This window comes from Gracilinanus agilis, chromosome 1 (assembly GCF_016433145.1).
Source record: "Gracilinanus agilis isolate LMUSP501 chromosome 1, AgileGrace, whole genome shotgun sequence".
NCBI classification, from domain to species: Eukaryota; Metazoa; Chordata; class Mammalia; order Didelphimorphia; family Didelphidae; genus Gracilinanus; species Gracilinanus agilis.
The window spans coordinates 186,620,603-186,633,417 of NC_058130.1; the positions used below are offsets into that span (position 1 = coordinate 186,620,603).

Below are 12,815 nucleotides of genomic sequence, written 5' to 3' on the forward strand. Positions count from 1 at the left end.
AACCCAAATAGAAATGGAAGTCATGAAACTATACATAGGGATCCCTGCAGGCCACAAATTGACCTAGAAAATCACATAATAACATTATCTATGTTTTGTTGAATTTTTATTAATTTTGTCAAATATTTCCCAATGATATTTTTATCTGGTTCTGCCATACTGAGGAGTGTTCTAGGCTTGGCAGTGTGTTTGATACCTTTGCTGCAGAGATCTGCTTCCTCTGAGAAAGAATTTTGACTGATCTCAAGTGATTAGAGAGCACCAGGAGTGACATCTCAGAGACCCCCAAATAAAAGATTTCAGAGGAGGTCAGGAAGAGTAGAAAAGGGTGATTTGGGTGTTATGGCTGCATTTTAGGCCAAGAGCAGATCCGGGGAGAGAAAATCTCCAGTACTGGAGATGAAAATTGGAAATTTTGGTTTGAATAGGAAAGCGTATCCTCTTAAGGTCATGAATATAGCATTCAAAAAATATTACTGGGGTAGTCATTAAGGGCAAAGGAGTTTCTTCTGGGCATTCATGTCTTTTAAAAATAACTTCAAGTAAGGAGCAGTTAGCTGCCTCAGTGGATAAAGTCCCAGGCCTAGAATTGAGAGGTCCTGAGTTCAAATTTGGCCTCAGACACTTCCTTATGTGACCCTGGGCAAGTCACTTAACCCCCATTGCCCAGCCCTTATTGCTAGTCTACCTTGGAACCATTACACAGTATTGATTCTAAGACAGAAGGTAAGGATTTTTTTTAAAAAATACCTTCAATCTTCTGGAGGGCCAAAGTTCAGAATTTCATAGTTCTGAGCCAGATACATTCCAACCACATTGTCTAGTGTCTGTGGAAAATCTCATCATAATCGGAAAAGAATTAACTTCCTTTCATGTTTTCCTAACATTCAATAAGTTCTGAGAAAAGCATAAATCCAAAGCTTTCCCAGAGCAATGTTCTTACTTTTTTGGCTAAACAATTTACAGTCAAATAATGAGATTCTTTCTAAAAAAGGTCTATGTTTGAGTCATAATACCATGAAAACCTTATTACATTCTGTAATTATGACTTTGGAGTGTGTTTCCCAACTACAAAAGGAATCCTGTAAATGTGATATGTGAACCATTTAAAATTTTTTTATTTATTTACTTCCCTTCTCCACCACCTCCCCAAAAATAAAGGACGTAAGAAGATTTTAGGAAAGTGAGGCAGACAGATTAGCTAGGATACACCAGAGACCTTCAGAAAGTCTGAAATATTAAGACCCTCTTTGGATCTCACTTAGCCAAGACACAGCAAAACAGTAAAATGGATTCATAGTCCACTGAAGCTCTAGGTTCTAAGATGACGTAGGTGGTGATGTCACAGAAACCTCAATCCTGACTATTTAACCAGCAGCATCCAGCCACCAGTGCTGGAAGTAGTGAGCAAACTTAGCCTGCAGTTTGTTTCCATTGACAATCATTATGCAGAGCATTAAAAACATGGTAAGTAGTTGATTTGAATAGCTTTTTTTTAAGGACCATTTCTTTGGGTGCCCTACAGAAGAGAAAAGAAAAAGACTTTGACCGGCTTAAAGATGGTTTCCTAGAACAGTAGTCAGTGATGCTCATGGAAATGCATGTTATGGGGGCCTTTCACCTAGTAGGGCTTCAAATAGTTGTTAAATTGAATCAAATGCCTTTTCAAAGTTCTATAGCTGAGATCACAGAATCATTGAGTTATCATAGCAAAGAGAGCTGAGCTGTAAGGGGACCTCAGAAGCCATCTAGTTCGATTGCCTTCTTTAACTGATAATAAAACTGAGATTCAGGGTGCTTAAGTGACTTTGCCCAGAGTCACACATCGAAGTTAGTATTCAAGCTTAGGTCTTCTGATTCTAGACCCAGTGTTTCTTCCTATATCTTTATTTTTGATAGACTGTCCAGAAGAAATGGTTCCCATGAAAAATATCCAAGAGGCAAATTACCCAATTAGCAATTTTATTTTATTTTTATTTTTTTACTCAAGTTTCTACTGCATCAAATGTTTAATACTGCTGACCACTAGCTCAAAGTTTAAGGCAAGACTGAGAGAGTTAAATCTTGTTTTTGTTTCCTCCAGCTAAAAATAATCCCTTTATCTCCAAATTTCACAAAGCACCCTTCCTAGATCTTTCTTTCCTGTTATGGTTTATTATATTCCCCTAAAATCACCACAATCACTACCACCATCCTCAAACTTCCCCAATCCCCTGCATACCTCTAATTAGCTTGTAAGCTCTTTGAGACAATATATATTTCATATCTACTTTTTGTAACCCCAGTGCCTAACAAATTATTTGTTTTATTTTAATGTTTTTTGATCTGGACTTTTGATTTCATTGATGTATGAGAACTCCCCGTTTGGAATATCCCTTCATCAGTGCATATTTTCAGACATTCATCTATAAATTGTGATTTTAGATTTATCTGAACCACTAAGTTTATTATGTCATTGTAGGAATAGTGCTAAACTTGGAGTCAGAGAGACCCAAGTTCAAATCTAGACAAAGGTACTTTAAAGTGTATGGCAGTTGGAAAGCTATATCATTTTTCTTAGTCTCCATTTCAAATGGCACTAATAATGTCTACAGAATTTATTTGGGAAGGCTGCTAGAAGTCAGACAAAATGAGATAATACACATAAAGTGTTCTTTATAATTAAATAGGGTCAAGATTTGAACATAGATGTCCATAACTTTAAGGCTGGTGTCGCCCATAATAAATATTTTTTCAAATTGAATTGATAGAGCTCAACAACCTTTGGTGCAAATACTAAAGATCTATTTTCAAAATCCTACTCTCTACTATCTGCTCACTTTGCTGCTAGTAGCCCAAGACACTAGAAAACATCTGTTGTGATAATGTTGGCTATAACTATTTTGCCAATGACCTCCACCAAGCCCTCTACCAATATAATCATAGGATATTTGAGGAACTTATTTGCCAATAATTACCATGTTGCATCTCTTTTAAAAAATGAATGAATGTTTTGAATACTATCTCTGAAATATCAACATAGGAAATAGGAGAGAGTCATTGGTTTTAACTTCTGTTTCTTCACTTTTATATTTATATACTTTATATATTTTATATACTTTCACTTTTATATTTTGCTGATTTCTTGGGGAAACTATATAGATTTCATTAACTATCTAAATTGATTGGAGAAATGTAAACTAAAATAACTTGAGGTACCACCTTAAACCTATTAGGTTGGTTAATATGCCAGAAAAGGAAAATAACAAATGTTTGATGGGATAAGGAAAACTATGGACACTAATGCCCTATTGGTGGAGTTGTGAACTGATCAAATCATTCTGGACAGCAATTTGGAACCTTGACCCAAGAGTTATAAAATGTTGCATACCCTTTGACCTAGAAATGCCACTACCAGATCTATACCCAAAAGGGATCAAAGAAAAAAGGGAAAGGACCTATATGTACAAAAAGATTTGTAGCATCTCTTTTTGTGGTGGCAAAGAATCCAAAATTGAGAAGATGCCTATCAACTGGGAAATGGATGAACAAATTGTGGCATGTGATTGTTCTGGAATACTATTGTGCTCTAAGAAATGATGACCAGGATGCTTTCAGAAAAACCTGGGAAGACTTACATTAATTGTTGCAAAGTGAAATAAATAGAACCAGAAGATCATTGTACATATATATATATATATATATATATATATGTGTGTGTGTGTGTGTGTGTATGTATGTATATATGTATGTATATATGTATATATATATAATCATGCAATACATATTTTTCCATACATCATGTTGTGAAACAAAATATATATAACATACACTAAAAAAATTCATGGAGGAAATAAAGTGAAGAATAGTATGTTTCAAACTGCATTAAGACTTCATCTGTTTGGGGCAGCTGGGTAGCTCAGTGGATTGGGAGCCAGGCCTGGAGATGGGAAGTTCTGGGTTCAAATCTTGCCTCAGACACTTCCCAGCTGTGTGACCCTGGGCAAGTCACTTGACCCCCATTGCCCACCCTTACCACTCTTCCACCTAGGAGCCAATACACAGAAGTTAAGGGTTTAAAAAAAAAAAAAAAAAGTAAGACATCATCTGTTCCTTCTATGGCACTGGATAGCCTCTTTTGTTATGAGTCCTTTGGAGCTGCCCTGGATCCTTGCCTTGTAGATAACAGTTAAATCATTCACAGTTGATCATATCATCATACACAATTGTTGATACTATGTACAACATTCTCCTGGTTCTGTTCCCTTCACTTTACATCAATTCATATAAGTTTTCCCAGTTTTTTATGTGCATCTTTTTCTTATGGCACAGTACTATTCCATTACAATCATATACACAACTTGTTCAGCCATTTCCCAGTTGCTACACATCCCTTCAGTTTCCCTTCATTGCCACCACAAAATGAACTACTATAAATATTTTAGCATATATAGTTTTTTTTCCTTTTTCCTTGATCATCTTAGGAAACTGACCTAATAGTGGTATTTCTGGATAAAAAGGTATACACAGTTTTTGGATGAAAAAATCAAAACTATATATATATATAATTATCATTTAAAATGATCTAAATCATTATTGATAGGAGAAATACAAATCAAAACAACTCTGAAATATCATTTAACTTCTATAAATAGGGAATAAATCATACACAATTATTGTTACTATGTACAACATTCTCCTGGTTCTGTTCCCTTCACTTTATACCAGTTCATATAAGTTTTCCCAGTTTTTTATGTGCATCTTTTGCTTATGGCACAGTAGTATTCCATTACAATCATATACATAACTTGTTCACTAATACATTGTTAGTGGAACTATGAACTGATCTGAGCATTTTGGAGAACTATATGGAATTTATACTCCATATAGTTTTATATCTCCAAGAGATATAAAACTGTATGCTTTTTAGTAGATGTTTTTAAAAAGGCCTCTTCAAGTTTATATATTCAGTTAAAATAGAAATAAGTCCTGAGAAAATGCTCAAGTTCTTATTGTCATTTGCATAATAGTACAAAAAATAAATACATAAATGCCTCAAAGCATTAGCTCTGTTCCATTTGAAACCTTTGGCATCCACTGGTAGCTGGTATATTTCACAAGTTTGGGGGAAAGGAGAGTGAAAATTTTAATATTAATACTCTCTGGAAAATTGTGGCAGTGTTATATAATTGATAATGTACTTCACTAAGAATAAGAAGACAATTTCTAGGATATCTTTTTGCTTCCAAACACTTGTTAAGCACCTACTGTTTGCCAGATACTTTATGTTAGGGCTTTTTATATCTTGTGGAAGGAGATAAGTACAAAAATTGTGTATTCATTATCTGTGTGACATTGGGCAAGTCATATTATCTTAAGGGCCTCAGTTTCCCTAGATGGTACAGTAGATAGAGCACAGAGCCTGGAATGAGGAAGACTCATCTTCCTATCTTCAAATCTGGCCTCAGACACTTACTAGCTGTGTGACCCTGGGCAAGTTGCTTAGCCCTGTTTGCTTCAGGTTCCTCATCTGTAAAATGAGCTGGAAAAGGAAACAGCAAACCACTCCAGTATCTTTGCAAGAAAACGTCAAATGGAGCCATGAACAGTCAGACACAATGACCGAAATGGCAAACCACTCTAGTATCTTTGCCAACAAAGCCCCAAATGGGTCACAAAGAATCAGATATGACTGAACAACAACAAAGGTCCCTTCCTGTAGTTCCTTGATTCTATGGCTCATGTCTGATAACTAAAATGCATTTTCTCATTTATGTACTTGTTTCAGAATGAATTTGAGAGCTTTCTGAAGGATGCTGGTTCCAAACTTGTTGTCGTTGACTTCTCAGCAAAATGGTGTGGTCCATGCAAAAGAATTGGCCCTGTTGTTCATGTAAGTATTATTGACCACTCTCCTAAGTTCATTTTATTCTTCTGTTTGCTTTTTTCAATAAACCTTTTATCTTCTTAGAATTGATACTAGATACTTAGAATTGATACTAAGTGTTGGTTCTAAGGCAGAAAAGTTGGAGTTAAGCCCAAGATCACACAGCTCAGAAGTGTCTGAGTTCAAATTTCAACCCAGGAACTCCTGTCTCTCTATTCCTGGCTCTCTAGCCATTGAGCCATCTAGCTGCCCCTATCCCTGTCCTAAGTTTTTAAAGAGGATTTAATGTCCTTTGATATGCTTCCTTGCCACTCTTGAAAGCTGGACATTTGAAATTTTTGTATTATTGTTAATGAACCTTCTTCAGGATCTTGACTATTGGATTAGAAGCTCCTCAAGAATAGAGACTCATTTTTTCTTTATATTCTCAGTACCCAGCATAGTGCCTGGCACCTAGAACTATGCTTGAGAAATACTTGTTGATTGACCAGTTGAATTAATTAGAACTGAGTAAAATATACCTTATTCCAAATGCAGATATGAGGTCATTAATCTGGATACTCAGGAGTTAAAAGTTGTTATTCCTTTTTTATTTACTTATTTTTAAAAAAAATTGTAACATTTTTATTTATTTTTCACATTTATTTACAAATATGCCTCTATTCAACAAGTAATCTCTTATAAAAAAGATAATAATAGCAAAGGAAGAGAAAAAAAAAGTTCACAAAACTTACCAGTGCATCAGCTGAGTCTGATAGCACAGAATCCCTCACCTATCCTGGAGTTACGTTCCAGAGACCCCAATATAAGTGAAAATCCACAAAGTAGCGGGAGAGCAAACAGACTGATGCTACAGTTACTGAGCCAATTAGCCCCCCAGGATACGCTGTGGTTAGTCACCTTGGCAAACTTGTGCGATCAGTAGTGGCATACTGCATTTCCATTGTACATAGTACAGTTTTCATCCGCAAAATCCTGCAATATAGCAAAAACCACATGATACAGAATTAGTTGTTTGTTTTTTAAACCCATGATACAGTGAAGCCGTGATAAATGAACCGCAATATAGTAATGGACAACCTTATATCCAATATTCCATGCTCATAGTTGCCTACTCCTTCAGAGAAAGAAAAGAGGTATATTTTCTCAATTCTGCTATGGGGTAAAGTTTAGTTATTATAATTACACAACATTTAATTTCTTTTTTGCTATTCTTTCCTATTACTGTATTGTAGTTTTATATGATTTTCCTGGGTCTGCTCAGTTTACTTTACATCAGTTCATGTCTTACCATTTATCTCTGAATTCATTTTTTATATTTCTTACATATGAATATATATTCCATTATATTAACATGCCACAATTTGTTTAGTCATTCTCCAATACATAGACATCTTCTTTGTTTCTAGATCTTTAATATCTCAAAAAGCTTCTAAAAATATTTTGAAATTTGGGACATATTTTTCTTTGAGCTCCTTGACATGAATTCCCAGAAGTTACATAGCTAGGTCAAAGGTCCTTTCACTTTCGTGTATTTTATCCCCTTTGACAAGGGGAAGAGAGCAGATAATTCCAAATTTAATGATTTTTTTTTGGTGGGGGGTAGTTTCTGCAAAGAAATCCAAACTATTATAATATTACATGAGCTGATAAATTTATTCTCCCTTCCTTTTAAATCAGAATAATGGGTTTTAAAAGAACCCCAAAATAAATTCTATAAAATACTAAACCAAATGAGGAGTAGAATTTACTTTCATGGAGATTGTTAAAGTTAGAATTCATACCCTACTTGAGGACAGCTAGATGGTTCAGTGGATTAAGTCAGGCATAAAGATGGAAGGTCTTGGCTTTAAATCTGGCCTCAGATACTTCCTAGTTGGGTGACCCTGAGCAAGTCACTTAACCTCCATTGCCTAGCCCCATGGTGGCAAACCTAAGGAATGAGTGCCAGTGGCGGCACTCAAAGCCCTCTCTGTGGACATGGCCATCATCCTCACCCCAACACAGAGTTTTCCAGAGTGGGTTACTAGAAAGCCAATGGGTAGGCTACTCGCCGGCCTCTCTCCACAAGCATCTGAGGACATTTCTAACTTTACCCATCTCTCTCCCTAGCAGCCCAATGGGAGTGCTTCCTCCCTCCCTTTTCTGGGGTAAACTCAGTCTCTAAAAGGATTGCCATCACTGGCCTAGCCCTTATTGCTCTTCTGCCTTGGAACCAATAAACAGTAATGATTCTAAGATGGAAGGAAAGGGTTTAAAAAAAATTCATACTTTTTTCTTGAGAAAAATGTAAATGATCTTCTCTGAAGATAGAAGATTAGACCAGATAACCTTTTTAAAAAATTATTAAAACCTTTAGAGTTTTTTTTAGTCATCTTCATTTCTAAATATCCCTCCCCCACCACCACCCCTCAGAGAGCCATCCCTTGTACAAAGATTACAAAAGAGGAAAAGGAGTAATTGAGCAAAACTAATCAACACATTGGCCAAGTCAGGTAGTATATGTAGAGTCCCATATCCATAATATCCAAAGTTCAATCATCTCTCAATCATCACCCTCACCCCAGCAAAGGAGAGAAGAAGGGGAGTTATCCCATCTCTTATAGGCCAAGCTTTACCCGCTAAGTGGGGTACATGCATACCCAAGAGAATTAATTTGGTGTGCGTGAAGAAAATATTAGGATTGGGGCAGCCAAGTGGTTCAGTGGTTCAGGACAGGAAGTCCTGGGTTTAAAACTGATCTCAGATACTTCCTAGCTGTATGACCCTGGGCAAGTCATTTAATCCCAGCATTAGCCTTTATTCCTCTTCTGCCTTGGAAGCAATACTTAGAATTGATTCGAAGAAGAAAGGTAAGAGTTTAAGGGGGGAAAAAAAGAAAAGAAATATTACACCTGAAAACAGCCCAGCTGTTCAGTGAGTCTGCAGTTTCTGCCTGACTTCTGCTCTCCTTCCACCTGCATATATGATGGAAGGTCAGCCTAGCCAGAAAAGAGGTAGGCAGGAAAGCACTTGGGAAAGTCTCCATTCACCCTTGCCCTTCCTACCCAGTCCCCATTGCATCAGCACTACACACCTTTGATGTCCCAAGGCCAGGGCTCTGCATACTACCCTTGCCCTAGAAACCATGAACTGCAACTGCTTCCCCAGGAACTGGGGCCTTTCTAGGGCCTCACCTTCCCAGGAGGGGATGGCTGCTACACACACCCTGCTCCATCCCCCAGGAGAGACAGGAAGCAAGCTGCTAGAACTCTTGATGGGGCCCAGGAGCAATGGAAATTGGGAGACCCTGCTTCCCTGGGAGCCATTCATCTAGGCACCCAGAAGTTAAATTGACTTTCTCTTACCCCGCCCCCCCTTACCTTCCATCTTAGAATCAATACTGTGTATTAGCTCTAAGAAAGAAGAGCAGTAAAGGCAAGGCAAAGGGTGTTTAGTGACTTGCCTAGGGTCACACAGCTAGGAAGTTGTTTCTTATAAAAAAAAAAAATGGTATTTTTTTTTCCTTTCCTGGGCTTCAGGGAAGGATAGATGTGCTTCACAACATGGTACAAAAGGAGTCCAACCCTCCGGAATTGCTCGTGAGCCCCCGGAGCCAGGGTGGCCACAGAGATGGCCAGGCTTCCGGAGGATACAAATTCCTTAGTGCACCTCCCCCACCCGCAGAATTAGGGAGGGTCCTGGCAGCTGGCCGAAACCCTGAGGCGGAGGAAGGCTGAGGAGATGGGACGCAGCTGGGGCGGGAGGCCACTAAAGCCGCAGCTACTAGCAGAGGGAGGAGGGTGGCTGCCGCCTCTGCTGTCCGAAAACTCTGGGCTCTTGCCATGAGCCCCAGAACCCTGGCGACTCTGCAGCTGTGCCCCCGACTTCCAAATAAACCGGTCAGGAGGTGTGTGTGGAGGTAAACAAAGACCGCCCCCAAAAAGACCGCCCCCCATTACAGACCTGAGATCTGACTTCTGGACACAGACACACACAGACACACAGACACACAGACACACACACACACACACACACACACACACACGAAATTGACTAGTAGAATGTCCACAAAAACATCTTGATAAATTAGATGGGCGGAATTGAAAACTGAATATCGTGATTTTAGTAAGCACAACTTTGATCATTGACTTCCATTTTTATCTACAGACTGCAAAGGCCATTAAAACCAAGTATCAAAATAAAAGCAGACGTCATCACCACATCACAAAGTGTTAAGCTATGATTTTAAAACGATGAAGCATATTCAATCACCCAACTCTTATTAAAAAACGTAGGTTTTTAGTGAGGGCAAAATATTTTAAATAATAATAATATTTTAAAACTTCAGATTTATTTCATCTTTATCTATTTTTTTGTTTTAGAAGGGAGAGTATTGGCTTTATGATTTCAGTCTGAAGTCCAGAGTGAGGAAATTCCGTCTATCACTATACATTAGCACTCTCTGCAACATACATACAGTCTTAGAGAGTTGCCTGGATTACTGAGAGGTTTTGTTGTGTCCAGGGTCACAGAGCTAGTGAGATATGTCAGAGGTAGCACCTGAACTCAGATCTTTCTGGTTCTCTCAATCCACATCTGCATTTTTAAATATAATGAGTAGAATTATATAATAATATATATATATAATTTATTTAATGTTTATAATTATATCTAAAAATAATATATAATAATATATATTTAATATATAACTATATATGAGTAATATATAATTAATTGTTTGATATAATTTTAAAATAAATTAATATTTAGTGTAATGAATATAATCTATACTGATTGAATGAATTTAATATAATAAATATATAATACAATAAATGAATTTAATGTAATGAATATAATATGTAATATAATGAATGAGTTTAATATAATGAATATAATCTATAATACAATGAATTAATTTAATGTAATGAATATAATATAATGAATGAATTTAATGTAATGAATATAATATGTAATATAATTAATGAGTTTAATATAATGAATATAATATATAATACAATGAATTAATTTAATGTAATTAGTATAATATAATGAATGAATTTAATGTAATGAATATAATATGTAATATAATGAATGAATTTAATATAATGAATATGATATCATTGTACATGTATGTAAATAAATTTCTTATTTGGGGATGCACAGCCCCAGTTTTTGTTGATAGGAGTATACAATTTTTTTTAAACCCTTACTTTCTGCCTTAGAATCAATACTATGTATTCCAAGGCAGAAAAGCTGTAAGGGCTAGGCAATTGTGACTTGCCCAGGGTCTCACAGCTAGGAAGTATCTATCGACTGAGCCAGCCAGCTCACAATTTAAAAAAAAAAATCTTTCCTAAGTAACTTTTCAAGAGCCTTTCCTGATGTGAGATTCTATGTCAGATCAGGAAGACAAATCCCTACTTTCCACTGTGGGTTACTTGGTTGCAGGGCAGGTTAACAAGAGACATCTGCTATGTGACTTGATTCCCAGAACACAAATACAGTATCTCCCTGCCTCACTGCAGCTCCACATTCCACAAGTCTGTGAGAGAGTATGTGAAATGAGCCAAGCCCTAGAGTGTTTCCTTCCAGTGAATTCAGATTGCTAAAAGGACTGCTCCTCTCCATTAGGAACCAGTGTGCTCTGTGGTATGTTAACCGGGAAAACTAATGCAGAGAGACCAGCCCTAGTCCCTAGGGAATGCTGTATTTCACAACCCTTTTCAGACCAGACCAGATGCACTCATTAGAGAAATGACCGGTTTGGCCAATACTTCTCAGCATTTCCTCATTAAAAAGACCACCCTTGATCTCCATAACTAGGGTAATGAAAAAGAAACCAGGGTGGGGAAGAGAAAGAAAGGAGTAATTGACTTGGAATGCAACCTGAGAAGCATAGCCAGTATCAACAGCATCCTCCCCAATGGTCCCAAGAGAAAACTTTGGAGCAAGGGTTTTTCACTTTTTTGTCTCTTAGGGCCCTTTCGGCTGTCTGGTGAAGCCTATGGACTCCTCAGAATAATGTCTTTAAATATACTAAATAGAATGCAAAGGATTACAAAAGGAAATTATATTGAGTATATTGAAATACAGTTATCAAAATCAGTTTTTTCAGAGATTAAAAGCTGCTGATTTGGAGAGAAGAATATAAAAAACTCAGGATCGACACAATAGTCTGCTTGCTCCCTGAAGGAAAAAGATATATAAGCGAATATGAACTAGATGGCACAATGGATAGAGGGCAGGAGATTTGGAGTTGGTTCAAACTCTGTACTTACTAGTTATGTAGCTCTGGGCAATTCCCTTTTTAAAAATTCAATTAAATTAGTTTTTCATTAAATTTAAATCAAATTAAATTTGTTTGTTCAATTTAAATACCCAGGTTAGTTCTCTCCATCCCTCCCCATATTAGAGACATCATTTGACAAAAAGTAACATATATACATATATATTTATATACTATATATATATATACATATATATATATATAACCAAGTCTTGCTTGTTTCCATTTATCAGTTCTTTCTCTAGAGATGGACATACACAAATTATTCTTCAAATGATATTTCTGTTGCTGTGCACAATATTCTTGTGGTTCTGCTTATTTCACTATTCATAATTTCATGTAGATCTCTCCATGTTTTTCTAAAATGAAACTGTTTATCATTTCTTACTGCACAATAGTATTCCACAATCATATACCACAACTTGTTTAGCCATTCTTAATATTTCCTAACCCCAATTTCCTCACCTGTAAAATGAGGATAATTATACCACGCACTTCACAGGATTATTGTAAGAGTGAAATAAGATAGTCTATGTAAAGTGTTTTGCAAACCCGAAATTGCTATGTAAATGTATATTTTGTAGGTTCATAGATTTAAAGGTGGAAAGGAATTTAGAGTCACATAGTCTAGGCCTGTCATTTTACAGATGAGAAGCCTCAGAGAGGTTTAGTAAATTGTTC

At 36.6% G+C, this 12,815-nt stretch overlaps 1 protein-coding gene across 1 annotated transcript in view; it reads left to right on the forward strand.

The window, feature by feature from the left end:
* The first annotated feature begins 1,446 nt into the window (after positions 1-1,446).
* Positions 1,447-12,815, forward strand: part of TXNDC8 (thioredoxin domain containing 8) — a 44,175-nt gene continuing 32,806 nt past the window's right edge. The window contains exons 1-2 of the mRNA XM_044657348.1: positions 1,447-1,467; positions 5,768-5,872. Coding sequence (XP_044513283.1) covers positions 1,447-1,467; positions 5,768-5,872 — 126 coding nt within the window. The remainder of the gene's footprint in view (positions 1,468-5,767; positions 5,873-12,815) is intronic.